The following is a 16920-nucleotide window of genomic DNA, read 5'->3' as shown; positions in this document are numbered from 1 at the left end:
AATATAGTGTCATGTATATTTAAAATACAATATATATTTTTAAATAATTTAAAATTCATAAGATTTAAAAAAGAAAACCTATGAATTTTAAATGAAAAAAATTAAAAAATTTGCAGGGACCATTTGTGATAGGTGTGTGAACTCAAGAATGTTATGTGATTTATATATATATATATATGTCATGTCAACAAACTAACGGAGTTTTTAACGGAACCTAACAATAGGAACCATTTGTGATCGCACATACAAACCTTGAGGACCACAAATGACACAAAAAAACATTAAGGATGCAATCTAATAGTTTCGTAAACCTTAGGAACGCTTTGTGATATTAATCCTTTAGATAATTAAAGTTAAAAAAAGAAAAGAAAAAAAAGAAATTGATAGCAAGAGCTTAGAACTGCTCATAATTTATCTCCGCAAAATTTGAACAGTGCCTAGATCAAAACTAAGCAAAATCAAGTAGTCCGTAAAGAATCCTGCGTGTACCAAGTAGGCTACAACAATCTTGAGCTTCCCCCCAGCAGCACAACGCTGTTTAAAACCATAAAAATAACATGATATAAAAAAGATGCCAATGCAATTTCACGTATTGGTCATCGATGGGGAGCAACCTAGAATGTGAGTTACATGAGCAATGGACATTTCAGCTCTCGCATCTTCATTTTACATCCACGGTCACTTGCTAATCGGGAAACATCATGACCTTACTAACGTCAAGAGTTCATTAGGAGATGTGCTTGAGTAAATAGTAATTGCAGACTCCCGAAGCTTATCGGAGTACACTTCTAGCATTTGGTTTGGTCACTGCTTCAAGAAACCTGTACATCCATCGATCTAGCATTCCTGATGCAAGACAAAAGTAATAACACATAACCAAACAGAATGGGTAATTAATGAAAAAGATATGGTAAGAATGACAGCTTTGCAGGTTCAACTTTGATGGCCTAGACTAGTACTCTAGAACATCAACCAGTCGGAACTTCAATAAGCAGAAATGGAAGTGTCAAATCCACCATATATGGGATCTGTCAACCTGAATGAAACTCCTTATTTCCACCCTGAATCAAATAATTAAACCCAAAAAAAGAAGGAATAGGCCTACTCAGACAAAAAGATCCAGAAAGTTAATATCATTTGGCAGAACAAGATAAGAGGACAGAATTGCTTCTGCACTCAAATCCCTCGTATTAGAATGGGCCTTCTGTTCTGGTTCTGATAATGCTGACTCAGAAGAAACGATAAAAGAACGAGAGAAGATACAAACCTGTCAAAGCAAAGGTACCGCCCAAAACAGCACAAAGCCGAGTGATGAAATGGAGAAAACTGCGGCGTTCTTCTTTGATAGTTACAGTGATTGGCGACAGATCATACAAGAAGTATACAGCTGGATATAAACAAACAGGGCCGATAATTAACACCAAGAAACCAATGAAAGGACTAACAAATAATTTCTCATAAACCAACCTGGCCATGTCCTATCAAACTGCTTCATAGGAGAAAAATATTCTGTGACAGAGAATTGATTGGTTGGCAAAACTTCTTTTGAGATATACCTATATTCCGTTGGAACAATCTGCATTGCAACAAAAAGAAAAATTTTCAAAATAGGTCATCAAGGTCGATGAATTGTTCATGAAAGCCTACATAAAGAATAGATGATTAAAAAAAGTATATCTAAAAACAAAGTTAGGCCGGCTGATGTCTCATGCAAATTGAGCAATTGGTCATGTTTGGAACATTAACATAGAATTTGAATTTGAAACAAATTCTTTTTGTTTATCTTTTCTGAGGAATCAAATGTATTAATTTGTTTTTCAAGTGTGAAGACAGACACTTACTTAATATTCCTGAAAATGCCCACTGACCAACGAAGCAAAAATCCATTATACTTTGACAAGGAATTAGCAGTATCACAAAAACTAATATTTTGTTGGTAACGACTCCACAACATGTGGTTGATTCACTTTTATATTCTTGGGTAAACGCATGTTCCACAAAGTAAGTCTGCACGCTTCCAAGATGTTGAGGCAGAAGAATTGACAGCACACAGGGAACTGTGTAATTTGCTTCATTAATTTTAGGTATATTTATTTAATTTAATCCAGGTATACATTTCTGAAAAAGATTCAGAACTATTAATTTGAGAACAAGGTAGCAAATACCATTACTCAAGGTCCCTGGATGTAGTTAAAAAGTTTGAGCTTTAGCAAACCACTTAACAAAAGAAATAATACAAGTCCTTTATTGGATGTAAAAGTTCCTTGGCTAGGAGTGCTACTTGTTGGATGGAAGTCTCTTACTACCAGGGGACCTTTTTTCTTTAATTCTCTCCTATATGAGTGAAAATATGGGACAACTACTTGATCTTCCACAATTAACAGAATGAACAAAACTTGAATTAAAGGCTTAGACTCTAGTAGGCAATCCTGCACAGATATATGCATAAAATGGGGCATTTTATATTGCAGATTCATGAGATTTAATTCTACCACAAAGCTGTATATTAAATCCAAAGAAGGCCCACGTATTCAAACCTTTATATAATATTTGAAAGTGCCACTTGCGTCATGCAAAATGCGCTCCGTCCCATCAAGTGGGTTGTGAATCCCAGGATATTTTGGGCCAAATGACAAGTCATGAATGATGTGGCTTACATTTACATTTTTAGATCCTTCAAAAATCTGCAGAGAAACAGTAAGACATGGAACAATAAGATAGGAGCTATAGTTAACTAGAGCCAACAAGCTTTTAAACCAAGTTATGCAGAAAAATGGCAGTTGACACAAGACTGATCCAAAAAGCATCCCTTGATATGAGAAGTGAGAGGGATTGATTTACTCACACAACTTCAAACTCCATATCATTCCCAACACAAAAGATTGACCAAAAATTTAAGATTCAATTTTTTTTAATTTTATCTAAGAGTATCAAAACAAGAATTTATCAAATCAAAATGCACCAATCTAATGATTTATCAATTCCAAACGCCAAAAACCAATTTTTATCTAAAAGGATCAAAACAAGAATTTATCATATCAAAATGCACCAATCCAATGATTTATCAATTCCAAACGCCAAAAACCAAATATTAAAATTTTAATTCAGACTCATAATTTAGGTCCTCCATAAGTACTTTAGATCAGGCACTGTACTTTGCATGTTCTAGATCACATGAAATTCGTTTGCCACAAAATGGACAGACATTGGAAAAAGAAGGGAGCAAACATTCAAGGAAAACTAACCATTTGTGCAACGAAAATGTTTAATCCATGAACTGAAATGTGAAAGTTTCCAGCAACCCTTTGGACATCTAAAACACCAAAAACCTGCAGTAAATTTTACATAAAATATATATATATAAATCAATTCAACATAAATCTGAAAGAGCAAATAGGGTTCATTAACATAACAAATAGACATATCTGTAATTAAATACCTGGCATCCTTCTCCATTTGCTATTGCATGCTTTACCCTCTTGATGAGATCTTCTGCAGCTTGATCAAAAGCTCCTTGTAAATGAATTTCCTGGTCCTTGTCCTCATGATGATCTTTACCGTCATCTGGTCAAGGTTCTTTATCAGATGTTGGACAATTTAATGAATACACCCTAGAAACAAATCATAGTTCTAAAACTAATGCTATGGCAACACTCAATCAAACAGAAATCACTTTAGTTTGTGAAGAAGGTAAGACATAAAGGAATGAGGCTAGAAAGATAAGAGGCAAACATAAAATACCCAAAAATAAAATAGAGAACACAAAGAATGCCAAGAAAATCCACCATCAGATAATTAAATCCATCATCCACTCCATTCAACATATAGTTTCTCTTGTCCTGCCATGCAAGCAATAGGCCATGGGTTACATTATATGCTTTGCAAAGGGGCTTAGAACCTTAATGGGCCCTTGGAGAGTGGGTTTACTTTATCACTTAGGTGTCTCCAAAGGGAACATTGACTACATGATTCATGTTCATTAAAGGAAATATCTATTAAGGAAAAAATACACAAAGACTGTAAGGGAAAAATGTTAAGTCCATCGTGGGAGCCAAAAACTTCCATTGATCCAAGCAACAATGAGAGTAAAATTGATCAGGGGCAGAAGACAAAGTGAGATTGTAGAAAAAACTTCTTGCAAAAAAATAGAATCTGAAAAGCATGGCAACACATCTAAAACAAAATGTGGTAATAATGCAATAAGGATATTACCATGCTTGTGAGAATGTTCCTTTTCCACAAGGTCAGACAAATATTCAGTGCCGATGATGTGGCCATAACTGTTCAGGCGAAGCTGCAGCCACTCTAAACTGGTTAGGAGAATAACTATGAGAGAGAGAGAGAAAGGAGACAGATCACAAGTTTCCATTTTTAACAACTAAATTTCACTGAATACATTCATGGGAAAGCAGGTAGTCTAACAACCGGGAGATTACAACAAAATTTAATTAGATGTGCTACTTAAGCACATCTAACCGGATAACTGCCAGTGGATCAAAACAAGGATCAAAAGAAAAACAAAATTATTCATTGCTACCAACTTCTCAAAAAGCCTAAAACCATGACGGCCCAGCAAAGAGCCACCAGAAAAGGCTTGAAAAATACCTAAGTAGAGGGAAATTCAAAGAACCCCATATGAAGTGGTACAGATAAAAACAAATTATGTTCACTTGAATCAAAGTCTTATACTTGACTCAACAGATAAATTGGGACCTAGCACAAAATATGCATCATGCAACATGACATAAACATGAAGACTAGTCTTCGACACCAAACCCTTTAATGTAGTACATTATTCACAGATTTTAACAGGTAAAACACATTGCTACCACAATACACATATCTAGTTCTTATTGTTTGATATGTTATTATCCTATACATCTATTTCAGTAAAAGGAAAAAAAGAAATCAATAAAGTCTCTTACTTTCCATATGTTTGTGTCAAGATCCACTTCATGCTTTCCTGACATATCAATCGCATCCACACTCAAAACTGCAATCAAAAGTTGAAAACCCAGCATCATCATCACAGAAACTACAAACATGAGATAAGAAGAAAATCTACAAAGAAAACAGCATTTACTTAAATACAAAGAAAAGGAAACATGCTAACCATCACAAGGTAAAGATGGAAATGTGATATTTATGTGAATTGGAAGAGTCTCTCCACGCTTCAAGTCTACGGACATCTGCCGAATGCATAAGCTTTTCAATTAGATAACTTATAATCTCAAAGGATCTATACAACATCTCCAAACTTATATCTCTCAGTCTGACTACGGTTCTGGTACGTTATACATCAAAATGGCAGATAATAATATACATGTGAGCTATTTCTTTTACATTCACAAATTTCTTTCTTACACCCTGAGCAGATAATAATTACCTGCGTATCCGATTTACAACATCAACAGAAAACAAAAAGAAAAGCTTTTGAAACTCTAACCTGATGGACGGTATATGTGGTAAGATAATATCTCAGCTCGTGCACAAACAATGTCGCCATTATAAGTAGACCAACAACAGAAACTACACAAGCAAAAGTAAATAAATATTGAATTCAAACCATAATTAACAGAGAACCAAACACACAAAAATAAATAAATCAATCAATCAAACAAAGATATTACCAACTGCCCCAGTTTGTGTTTTCTGCAACAAGTGCTCTTCGGCACGAGGAAATGCATCCAAGCTCTTCAAGGCTTGTTTCACGCCCATTTTTACCCCAATTCTCAAAGAGAACACCAGAGAAATTTACCCAGCCTGTACCAATTTCAAAATTTTAAAATTTTGAAGCATCAACAAACTACTCGGATTCATTCATACAGATCAAATTCAAAATCAAGCTGCTTTTTATTTTAGTTTTACAAAGAGTGAATTAAGTCCAATTGTGATTGGAAATTACGGGACGAGTTTAATTTTGAATTAAATGAGAAAAAATATGAATATAAGAAGATGCAGAGGTACCCGTACCAGTGGATTTTGAATGAATCGGCCAACAAAGAGAGATTTTTGCGTTTCGAAGACCAAACACCGAAGTCGGAATTGTAGCTGTCAGACTCTGGCACTTTTATATTTACGAGCCGCGTTATGGTGTGCGCGCGTCCTCTTGGTGTTCTCCTGAGCCCACCTTTTAATTTTCTCTCTCCTTTTTAAAAATTTGCAAGTGTCCAATTCTCCATTTATCTCCGGATGATTTTCTAATTGTTTGCTTGCCCTTAATAATTTCTTTTTCCATTTTCATTTTTCTGGTGGTTGTCAATTGATCCTCAAATTTGTTAATCAATTGCTATTAGAAGGAATTGAATTGAGGAGGAGTTTGATTGAGGAGAATTAGATTCTAGATTCCTAATGAAGTTGTTTACTAAATCATATGCATTGAGGAGAGTTAGATTTCGGATTCATATTAAAGTTGTTTACTTAACCATATGAAATTGGAGGTAGGAGTGGTATTAATTACTAAAATGTCCTCATTGTTGAATTAAAGTAGATGGCATATTTGAAATTTTGAAAATTGTGTAAAATATAATGAGTAAAAAAGATAAATTCCTGATGAGTTAATTCTCCAAGAATTAGAATACCACATCTCACCCAAAAATTGTATGGGCTCCACTTACTTTTCAATTCCTTGTTGTGAAGTAAATGAAGAATCCTTCGTGTGGAATTCAATTCCTGAGAATTACAATTCTTAATTAGTAAACGCATCTTTAACTTACTACATGAGCTATACTTTCTTCTTCATTCTTTTTCATGTCAATTGCTTTTGGTAATTAAAAAGAAAAAAACTAAATAATATAAACACGGCGAAAGTAAAATGTTGTCCGGAAGAGGAAAACTAAAGCTGTTGTGAAGTGCTGAGTGACTGAGGATGGCGGCAAAGCTCATAGCAGCGTCTCCTTTTGTAGGAATTGCAGTTTTTGTCTCGCTCATCGCTCTGGTCGCGTTTTATTATAAGCCTTTCTCACAACAGGTCAGAGGCTCAAAGCTCGTTTCTTTTGTTTTTATATTTTCTTGACAGAATACCAGACACCCCAACTGAAATTTTTCATGATTTTGGGAGCTAAGGCAAATCCAAGATTCGATTTTACATGTGTTTTCTTCTTAGAATTTGTCTGTGAATATAATTCCAAGATGGGTTTTTTTTTTTATAATTTGTTTGCTTTGGTTCGCTTTGAATGTTTAACATTACAGTGCAAGTATGTGAGTTGATTTTGTTCTTGTTTCTAGAGATTGTTCACTGTTGAAGAATTAGCCTTGTACAACGGGACTGATCAAAGCTTACCCATTTTATTAGGAATTCTCGGGTACCTTCTCATTTTCTCTCTATTTAGATGGATGTATTAAAACCCTAGTCACATACAGTTCAAGCACCACAATGTGTGTGGTTGACTTTTCAGAACATACATTAGAAATGAGAAGTTGTAATCTCATGATGAGTTGAATTTTGGAAATCAAGCAGAGCACTTTATATGATTCCTAAACGCCTGTGAGCATACATTTACTGATTTAAAGAAACTAATCCATATTTTCTGATCAGATCGGTTTTTGACGTGACAAAAGGAAAATCTCATTATGGTGAGGGTGGGGGTTACAATCATTTTTCAGGAAGGTTTGTTCTCTTCTCTAACCCTGTTGAATTTTCTTACTTAAATGTGGTACTAGGTATTGATGTTTTCTCAATTTTTCCCGGAAACACATGCTCGGATTACAAATTGTGCTAGTCTACTTTTTAATTTTCATTACATATAGCATTAGTTGGTATATGATAGGATTTGAATATATTTAGTCATCAAATCCTTTTATGCTTTGTATGATGTATCTTTCTAGAGACTGGTATACTAACAGCTCTTTTGCCTTCACATACAACCCTTACAATCAATAAAGAGATGCTTCACGAGCATTTGTTTCAGGAAACTTTACAGGTAAAGATGGTCTTCTTCTTTTTTCTCTCTCTTTTAATTGTTGATGGATTTATTATGCAAGTTCAAAGTTTAATAACTTACAGAGTTGCCTTTGAATTGATTTTTTTGTAGGCTCATTTTTTATTTTTCTGATTAATGTACTTTTAGTACTTTGAAGTTGCTTTTGGGGATTTAAAATAACGCTTGAAAAAAGTATTTATGTTATAATAATCATGTAGCATCTTTCGTTGGTTATATTGCAGGAGATGGGCTCACAGACTCGCTACGTGATTTATCCAGTACACAGGTAACTCATGTTATTTGCTCTCCTTTTTACCCTGGAGTTTGTGAAGCCATGCTGGACAACAAAAAGGGGGAAAGACACTAAATTTTTTTAGAACTGCAGCTACTAAACATCACCCATATTGAATGCTTTCCCCTGCTGGTTCTACCCTTTTAGTCCATGATTTGCAGAGTGTTTCAGGTAGCTCACTTGTGGTGATCTCATGCTGCCACCTGCTCACCCTATGCCTTCTAATTCAATAATTTATGAAGTTAGTCAGGATTAGTTCACCCGCATTTGATGATTGCCTGATTCCATATTCCAGCCCAACTGACTTGTTCAGAATCATTGCTTCTAATGTGAAACCCTTACCTTGCATCATGCTTTGCTATAGTGTCCCTGTGCCTTTGCCATTTTGTGACATATCCACTTGCTTCAACGTGGCATCTTGTTGTGTGACTTCTTCGCTTATCAATTTTTTGCATTCTTTGCTCATTTTTTCACACTTTTAAACAGAATAACAATACTAATGGAAAAATAGGTAAATATTCAATCTAATCCCTACTACTTGGTTCAGCTGCATATTTGGGACTGTGACATCCGAAGTTTCATTGGTTGCTACAAGAATGATTTTTTTTTTCTTTGTATTTGCAGGTGAAGAGTGTTGTTGAATGGAGGGATTTCTACTTTAGAAGTTACACGTGAGTTATGCATCTACCAGCTATCTTTTGTACTTTTGATGCTTGGAAGGTGGAATTTCAATGCTTTTAATAATGTTGGAAGTTTTTTCATGGTTTCTGGAAACTTGGCCAATTAGCCGATCTGTTTTCCACTTTTGAAACTGTTAGAAACTTGTTTGGGGTTTTAAAATTTTACATCTACTACCAAAATTTCAATTGAATAAACTAGAAAATTACCATGAATCTCCCAAAAACTTTTAGTGAGGTCTGTAAGCAAATTTTGATGTAATCTGTCTCACATACTGCATATAGGAATCGTTGTCATATCTGCCTGTATATGCTTATGATTGTTCTGGTAATAAGAGGCAAAGATCGCCCCAAAGAACGAAATTAATTTCTTTTTTGGGTAATAGACACTTTTGTTTATGCCTTTCAGAATGTCCTTTTGCATTTTTTTTTGGAATTCATTTATGTTGCAAGTTTATAGCTGTTTAGAAAACTGACGCTAGCCTTGTTCTGTGCCAAACATGATATGCTTGTCCTTTCATGCACCATTTGTTTCAGTGAAGTTATCATGTCAGATATATTTGAGCTTGATTTGTTGTTCCTCGTTCATTTTCATTGTATTAGTTTGAAATGATAAAGATATTATTAACTGATCTTCTTTTCGAATGAATAAAATACTTGGTAATCACTATTCATGACTTTTAATTGTCAGATTTGTAGGTAAGCTAGTAGGTCGTTACTATGATTCTGAAGGAAATCCTACAAAATATTTGAAGGGAGTGGAAGCAAAGGCTGCTAGAGGTGCTCAGCTTTTGGAGAAACAGAAGAATGAAGAAGCGAAGCAACCTAGTTGCAATTCAAGGTGGAGTCAGGACGAGGGTGGAGAGGTATGTCTTCCTGACGTGGAATCAAATTATGGGAACCAAGCAGTCATTGTGCTTCTCTCTCAGTTCTTATAATGTTTCTTTCCTTATGTTTTCAATATTGTGCTGTTATGGAGGCTTATAATGTCCATCTTGTCAGACACAAACCATGAATTGAGGAATGGTATTACAAAAATACATGCACCTAAAAAAAAAATGGATCAAACTTCGAAGTCCCTAGTTGTGGTTTGGCTAGCATCTGTATTGTTGAATGAGCTTGATCTTAGATTTCCACTGTTTTGGTTATAGGTTTGGTGTGATGAGGGCGTCCCAAGGTTAGTTCAGAGACCACTAGAAATTGCTTTAACCGGGAAGATGAGCAAGCGATGTGCATGCTTTAAAGAAGATCAACTGGACCAGTCAGGGTTGGAAGTCTACGAAGGATGCAATTTCCTTGCGAAGACTTGCCGAGTTTAAACGGGGGGTTTTGGAACTTCCATGTTAGAGATTTTAAGTTATCCTTCCACATCTGATGTCACTACGCTAGTTGTTGAAAAGGGATGAACAAAGGCAGATGAATGGAGAAGCATTGTAATGTGTTTGGTCTACAATTTTCCTCCTATTGCATTGCATGGATTGTTGTAACTATACATGTATTATGTATGTTGATACTGTTTTTTTCCTTCTCTATATTGTGAATTATATGTTCATGCTAGATCATCACTTTAAACATATTGAGGATTATAATTTCTTGCCAGATCATCACTTTGGACAAATTTTTTAAAGGATTGATCATGGGGAAGAGAGGCTACTTCCAGTCTAGCAGCTTTTATTATGCTAATGAAGTTTCTTATACAAGATTTACCAAAGACAAAACATGTTCTGTAAAAGAATCAATATAACAAATCTAAGCTAATGGCCCGTTTAAGTTTTTTCGTTTTTCTTAAGGAAATTAAAGTCAAAGCGGAGAGATTAGAAAAGAGGGATGCAGATGAGCGGAATAGGTAAGATAACTTTCTTTCCTTTTTTCATACAAATGGGCAGGGGCATTGTGGGTTCTTGCAACGGCTTGATATGTCTGAAAGGAAACAATGGCGACTTTTTCTTAGCGAACCTGTGTACTAGAGATACCCTGAAGTCACCAGGAATTACTGTTTGGTATTTGATTTAAGAACTCCTTGTTTTCCGCATTGTTCTGGGCAAGATACTCGCTAGTTTCATGTTCTTTTATCTTTCTGTTTTGTCGCGTTTTTGCCTTTGAAGTCAAAGCTTGTTAAGTTCAGTTATATTGCTGCACAAATATTTATATAGAGAGCTGTTCATTGGCTGTGTTTTACAGACGTTCCCTAATTAGTAATGTGGTGATTGGTGTCATCACACTCATTTCAATCCAGGATTATTGAAGCATGAGTAGTCCAAAACTAAGATTGGTATGAATTAAGTATGGGTTAATTTGTCTAATTGCTAACTAAATACCCCACATCTTAACCTGTCACAATCATATCAGAATCCCCTTCGACAATGTGAACTGATCCTCTAACTGTGGCGGAGCTTCAGCCTTCTTTTTGCCTCAAAATTTTCATGGGAGCTTTTGGCCGGAAGATTGGATTGATGAAATGTCTATTCACTTCAATATGGCTAAATCAAGTGCATAAGCAGAATTTGAAGCCATGAGTCATGGTATATGCGAGACATTATTTCTCAAGGTTTTGTTCAAAGAATTGGGATCCGATGAATGTAACGCTTTACTTAGTTAACAGAGTTGACATCAACATTTACTCACAATCAAGGTTCAGACATGATTTGCGCGAAACAAAACATATTGAAGTGGACATACATTTCATTGATATGAGCTAATGTACTTCGTTGGACAAAGAGAGTGTCAAGCAAGAGTTTTAATTTAACTAAATTTGCTGTCCATTGCGTAATTATAAATATATAATTAGCGACTTTTTTGCCTTTGACTTTAAAGGCAAAAATCTGACAAAATAGGAAGATAAAGAACATGAAACTAGCGAGTCACTTGCCCAGAACAATGAATTTAATTCAAGAACTCCTTGTTTTTAAGAAAAATGACAATTTTTGAGCTCCCTTCTTGGATAGGATACCAAACATGCCCTAATTATCTGGTTAACCAACAATCATTCCTATAAACGTGGGCTTGTACTATTGGGAATTAGTTTACCTACACGGGGTTTGTACAGCTCACCTTCTTCCTTCTCTTTTATTTTTGGGTCGAAGTCTTCTTTTGCTCTTCAGCTGAATCAATCAGCCCTCTTCAGCTCACCTTCGTCCTTTTCTTCTTCTCTCCTTTCAATCGTTCTTCTGAATTTCTCCCAGTTCTCGTGTTCCTTCCAATCTCCAAGTCCAGGGCGGCACAGAATCGGGTAAGGTAAGTCTTCAACATTTAAGTCAACTTTCATTTCTTTGTTTTACTTTAATTTAATTTATTTTATGCAAAATTAAAATTGTTTCATGAATCATGAGCATGTTATATGCACACTGACTGCACTTACTCCATTAGTATTAGGGTTTAATTTAAGGTCTTTCTTAGTTTAGGGTTTAAATTTTGGCAGAAACTTATTTTTTTTGTTTTCTATAGAGAAAACAAAATTGGTCTGGGAGGTTAAGCCCACCCTAATAGTAGATGATCCTGGCGGCGCCTCTGTAGCTTTTAACATGGCGGGCCTTCAGAACCGGCGGCAGAAACTGGACCCCTCTGCTGGGGTGTTTAAACGACCCCGTATCGACTCCGATGACATCATCATTGAAATACTGTCAAGGCTTCCAGTCAAATCTTTACTCCGATTTCGGTGTGTATGCAAGTCATGGCATACTTTGATCTCCGATTCTCAGCTTGTTAGGAAGCACCTCCGCCGCGCAGTCAGAGGGGTCAATGCTAATAGCTGTAAGCTCCTTATTTCAAACAGTCCTCTGTATTCCATAGACTACGAAGAACTGGAGGATGTCAATAGTTTTGTTGCAATCAGAGAGCTTCATTTACCAGTACCGTTAGTGCTTGACCGAATGAGAATTGTGGGTTCTTGCAACGGCTTGATATGTCTGCACGAAAACAAAGGCGACTTTTTCTTATGGAACCCGTGTACTAGAGATACCCTGAAGTTACCAGGAGTTACTTATTTTCCTTCTAGTCCAATGTTTTATGGATTCGGTTATGATTCCACCATAGAAGATTACAAGGTTATAGTGGGTGGCACATCTAGTAGTGAAAGTGGTTTGCTTACAACCACAATTGCGCTCTTTACTCTAAAATCGGGTTCGTGGAGGACTGTTCAAGACCTTAACTATGTTAAATTGAATGGGCAGGGGTGTTTGTTAAATGAAGCTCTGCATTGGGTAGAGTTTGAATGGAGGCTGGAGGCGTCTTTCTATGTACTTAGTTCAAGAATCATCTCTTTTGATTTAGCGGGGGAGAAATTTCAGGAAATGGTGCCATTATCATCCAATCTTAGCGACCAAAAATATATCTCCATCCGTATTGGGACTACTACAAATTGTCTCTTTGTATATATGTTCAATCACAGAAATTTCAGTGATATTGCAATTACAATATGGGTTATGAAGGAATATGGGGTCAAAGAATCTTGGACTAAAATCATAGACATTCCGTCGAAGCCTTCTCGTCCACTTGAAGGAGTATTTTTTCTGAATCTTATATGTATTTTCGAGAGCGGTGAAGTTTGCATGAGTTGTGCAGGTGGCTTGGTATCATATAATCCAAAGGAAAATACATTTAGGAGTGTTCTTAGCTCGCCTGTTATTTGGTTGCCTGAAGCAATTATGTACGTAGAGACTTTGGTTTCACCAGTAGTTGAAAGTTGGGCAGACATCTGAGACCAACAATGTGAGTCTTTCCTTCACTCTTTCTAACCGATACTATTCAATTTTGTGTAAGGAACAACATAATGTTGAGTCTGCGCAAATAAGATTTAATATGCATATTCTTTTACATGGTGTTTGAATTATAGCAGTTATTCATCAAACTCAAAGTGTTGGTGCATCTAGCATTATTGAGTTTTTATTTATTTATTTAGAGGATAAGTTAGAGACGAAGTTGTGTTTTGTTACTTATTTAGAGATGAAGTAATGGGAAGCAATTCTAGACGCTATAATGTTTGAGTAGGCAGTAATGGAATGCAATGTGTGGAAACAACCACCATAACCATGAGATTTTTAGAACTGTGGCTACCCGGTATCACTAGTACTAGCCTGTATAATAATTGGTAAAATTGCCTGTCCCTTACCCATTTTATGACTTACCCACTTTCTTCCGTTTTCTTGGTGTTACTTTTTTATATATTAATTTTTGTTATTTCTGTTTTACTCTTTGCTCATTTTCACACTTTTAAACTTATTATATCTTATAGTGTAAGTTTATACTTCATATCTGTTTACAACACAGACTCCAGGTGCCTGTAACTGCAGCAATTTGCCATGTAATAAACACAATAAGCTTTGTCCTTTCCTCCTCCATTTTGTTAATTTCAGTGAAGTTATTCCGTCAGATCAATTTGAGCTTGGTTTGCTATTGTTTCTCATTTTAGATTTCAACTGTTTTGGATCAAGTTTTGCGTGATGAGGGGGTCCCAAGGCTGGGAAATTGCTTGGACTGGAAAAATTAGCAAGCAATGTGCAGGCTTTACTTTAAAGAAGTATCAACAGGACTAGCCAACCCGACTTGGAAGTCGATGAAGGAGATGGTTACCTTTGCCAGGACCTGCTGAGTTTGAACGAGATCCGTTGTGGAACTTCCATGTTAGAGATTTGAAGTATATCCTTTGTAAAGTTGTTGAAGAGGATGGACAAGGTTGGCTGAACAGAAGCGTTGTAATGTGTTTGGTCTACAATTTCCTTCCTACTTGCATCGCAAGGTTTTGGAACTGTCTGTTGTAAAAAAATCAAAACAAGATAAAAATTCCTCATTGGGCCCAAATTATCCTCGACAACACCAATATAAAATAGCGAAATACGTTACGTGCTATGCTTGTGGACAGTTTTTTAGCTGTAGCGAGCCATTTGAGAGTAGAAACCGAAGATCCAAACTACTTTAAACCAGTTGGCAACATAAGCCGCCTTCTCTTCTGCAACAATGACAAACTCAAGGAGCTTTTCTTGTTGCATTTGCCGCCTTTTTCCAAGAACATCGACTTCGGAAGACTCACCACAAAAAACAACCAGTTTGGCCACCTACGCCCTTAGCAGCCGGCAGCTGAAGCAACTACTCCTCTCTATTTTTGCGGCTGTGCCTCCACCACCTTCTCTCAACAACGATATCCTTGTCGAGATCCTCTCGAGGCTCCCTGCCAAATCTTTACTCCGCCTCCAGTGCGTGTGCAAGTCATGGCGTGTCTTGATCTCCGATTCTCATTTTGTCATGAAGCATCTCATCCATGCAGCGGCCACGTGCAGCATCAACAACAGCCTCACCCTCTTTGTCTTGTCCACTCGTCTCTATTCCATAGTCTCCGTAGGATTGGACAATGATCATGTTCGTGTTGCAAACAGAGAGCTTGATTTGCCGGTGAAGATCCCAGATATTTTGATCACAAGAATTGTGGGATCTTGCAACGGTTTGATTTGCCTGCAAGTTAACTGCACCAACATTGTCATATGGAACCCGTGCACTGGACACTCCAAGCTCTTGCCGAAGCCTTCTTCTCTTTTTTCCGGCTTCTTGTTTTTCGGGTTCGGCTACGATTCAACCACGGATGACTACAAGGTCATCCGAGGGTCGAGAACTGCGATTTCCAAGGAGACTGTAGTTGAGGTTTTCTCTCTCAGAACCAATTCATGGAGGAGGAGGAGTAGGAGCAATAAAGACCATGGCTATGTTTGCTTGAACGGGAAGGGCTGCTTTTTTAATGGAGCTCTGTATTGGGTAGAGCTTCAATGGGCAGGGGGCCCTCGTCCCATTGGTTCAAGGATTTTGTCTTTTGATTTGGCGGAGGAGAAGTTTCAGGAGACGGTGTTGTTGCCCTACCTTGGCAAGGAAGAAAACTATGTCTTTGCTGGGATTGGGGTTAGTAGAAATTCTCTGTTTGTATACTCCGACCCGATGGGCTCGGACCTTAGAATATGGGTTTTGAAGGAATATCGGGTCAGAGAATCTTGGGCTGAACCCATAGAAATTTATTTGGATCAGATTTTACCAGAAGAGGTTGATGAATCGTTCTTGAAGCCTTTGTGTATTTTAGAGAGTGGAGAAGTTTTGTTGGATTATAATCGAAATATCTTGGTATTGTATAATCCCAAGGGAAAGACGTTTCGAAGTATTGCTATTGGGACTCAGTCAGATGTAGCCATATACATGGAAACTTTGATTTCTCCGGCAACCAGCAGGGGCTCTGACATGTGAACGAAACCCAATTGTGAGTCTCTATATATCTTTACTCTTTTTTCCATTATTTGTTGCGTGGATGATTGACAGATTGTTGATTCAACGGTTCAGATAATAGTGTGTTCATATGTCGTACCGTACGTGTCTAAGAATTATCCTATGATTTTTTATTTTTTTCTAATTAGATGTGAGTTATGTCCAATCCATTTGAGCTTGATTTATTTTTGCTTCCAATTTTATTGGCATTAGGTTGAGAGGAGAATTTGCATATATAATTGGTGTGTTCTTAAATGAATGAAATATTGCTTGGTAACTACTGACCATGACTCTTAATAAATTGTCAGATTTTGCTGGTGAGCTAGCGGATCATATTTCCATCATGCTCAAGGAAAAATCCTACAAAGTATTTGAAGGGATTTGAGAAAAGGCTGCAGGAGGTGCACAGCTTTTGGAGAAACAAAATAATGAAAAAGCCAAGCAAATTAGTTGCTTAATCATATGTTTGATGGCACAATGTGTATTTCTTTGATCCTTTTTCTATATTTTTCTCTTCTTAGGCTAATATATGTTTGATGGCACAAGATTTATACATACAAAATAAAAAATTTGAGGTTGAGAAACCCCCCTCCTGTGTAGTTTAGACTATCGCTTGTACTTAAAAAAAAGAAGGTATAATTCTACTCAAAATGACATGAATATCTTTAGAATTAACTGTTGTTTTCCGCTAACAATAACATTAACAACAATGACAATGGTTTTTTTTTCCTTACAAAAATGAAAATGTTACGAAAGTTTATTTATTTTTTAATACACAAGTTCATTTAATAAA

The 16920-nt window shown here is 36.4% G+C and overlaps 4 protein-coding genes across 8 annotated transcripts; 3 read left to right on the top strand and 1 right to left on the bottom strand.

The window, feature by feature from the left end:
* Nucleotides 1–380: 380 nt before the first annotated feature.
* On the bottom strand, nucleotides 381–6133 carry LOC110755658 (Endoplasmic reticulum vesicle transporter protein). The gene is made up of 12 exons (XM_021956895.2): nucleotides 5974–6133; nucleotides 5631–5763; nucleotides 5447–5529; nucleotides 5114–5189; nucleotides 4926–4993; nucleotides 4213–4294; nucleotides 3440–3564; nucleotides 3246–3329; nucleotides 2538–2684; nucleotides 1468–1576; nucleotides 1268–1387; nucleotides 381–846 (listed from the first exon to the last, which is right to left on the bottom strand). The coding sequence occupies exons 2-12, from the start codon at nucleotides 5716–5718 to the stop codon at nucleotides 773–775; spliced, it is 1056 nt and encodes a 351-aa protein (XP_021812587.1). The 5' UTR covers nucleotides 5719–5763; nucleotides 5974–6133; the 3' UTR covers nucleotides 381–772.
* Nucleotides 6134–6782: 649 nt separating this feature from the next.
* Nucleotides 6783–10421, top strand: MAPR4 (membrane-associated progesterone binding protein 4). The gene is made up of 8 exons (XM_021956899.2): nucleotides 6783–6970; nucleotides 7228–7304; nucleotides 7538–7609; nucleotides 7885–7922; nucleotides 8165–8208; nucleotides 8839–8885; nucleotides 9583–9757; nucleotides 10043–10421. The coding sequence occupies exons 1-8, from the start codon at nucleotides 6869–6871 to the stop codon at nucleotides 10208–10210; spliced, it is 723 nt and encodes a 240-aa protein (XP_021812591.2). The 5' UTR covers nucleotides 6783–6868; the 3' UTR covers nucleotides 10211–10421.
* A 1311-nt stretch (nucleotides 10422–11732) lies between these two features.
* Nucleotides 11733–14687, top strand: LOC110755636 (F-box/kelch-repeat protein At3g06240). Of its 5 annotated transcripts, XM_021956873.2 has the most exons (4): nucleotides 11733–12125; nucleotides 12336–13598; nucleotides 14157–14190; nucleotides 14299–14687. In XM_021956873.2, exon 2 carries the CDS (start codon nucleotides 12413–12415, stop codon nucleotides 13586–13588), a length of 1176 nt encoding a protein of 391 aa, XP_021812565.1. In that variant the 5' UTR covers nucleotides 11733–12125; nucleotides 12336–12412; the 3' UTR covers nucleotides 13589–13598; nucleotides 14157–14190; nucleotides 14299–14687. The 5 variants fall into 5 exon arrangements, with proteins under 5 accessions (XP_021812565.1, XP_021812567.1, XP_021812564.1 ...); XM_021956875.2 differs by lacking the exon at nucleotides 14157–14190 and having other exon boundaries at nucleotides 14321–14687; XM_021956872.2 differs by having other exon boundaries at nucleotides 14157–14687.
* Nucleotides 14688–14832: 145 nt separating this feature from the next.
* LOC110755635 (F-box/kelch-repeat protein At3g23880-like) lies at nucleotides 14833–16802 on the top strand. Its single transcript, XM_021956870.2, has 2 exons — nucleotides 14833–16122; nucleotides 16436–16802. The coding sequence occupies exon 1, from the start codon at nucleotides 14844–14846 to the stop codon at nucleotides 16107–16109; it is 1266 nt and encodes a 421-aa protein (XP_021812562.2). The 5' UTR covers nucleotides 14833–14843; the 3' UTR covers nucleotides 16110–16122; nucleotides 16436–16802.
* The last annotated feature ends 118 nt before the right edge of the window (nucleotides 16803–16920 follow it).

This window comes from Prunus avium, chromosome 3 (assembly GCF_965620075.1).
Source record: "Prunus avium chromosome 3, drPruAviu1.hap1.1, whole genome shotgun sequence".
Lineage (NCBI taxonomy): Eukaryota > Viridiplantae > Streptophyta > Magnoliopsida > Rosales > Rosaceae > Prunus > Prunus avium.
The sequence above is the reverse complement of the archived record's forward strand: the minus strand, read 5'-3'. Positions and strand labels throughout refer to the sequence as shown.

Coding starts and splice junctions, on each gene's coding strand:
- MAPR4 (XM_021956899.2), top strand. CDS start 6,869: ATGGCGGCAAAGCTCATAGCAGCGTCTCCTTTTGTAGGAATTGCAGTT. Junction 6,971..7,227: donor ATAAGCCTTTCTCACAACAG/GTCAGAGGCTCA, acceptor TCTTGTTTCTAG/AGATTGTTCACTGTTGAAGA. Junction 8,886..9,582: donor TTCTACTTTAGAAGTTACAC/GTGAGTTATGCA, acceptor TTTAATTGTCAG/ATTTGTAGGTAAGCTAGTAG.
- LOC110755636 (XM_021956875.2), top strand. CDS start 12,413: ATGGCGGGCCTTCAGAACCGGCGGCAGAAACTGGACCCCTCTGCTGGG.
- LOC110755658 (XM_021956895.2), bottom strand. CDS start 5,718: ATGGGCGTGAAACAAGCCTTGAAGAGCTTGGATGCATTTCCTCGTGCC. Junction 4,295..4,925: donor TTGACACAAACATATGGAAA/GTAAGAGACTTT, acceptor GAGTGGCTGCAG/CTTCGCCTGAACAGTTATGG. Junction 3,330..3,439: donor CAAATGGAGAAGGATGCCAG/GTATTTAATTAC, acceptor AATTTACTGCAG/GTTTTTGGTGTTTTAGATGT.
- LOC110755635 (XM_021956870.2), top strand. CDS start 14,844: ATGACAAACTCAAGGAGCTTTTCTTGTTGCATTTGCCGCCTTTTTCCA.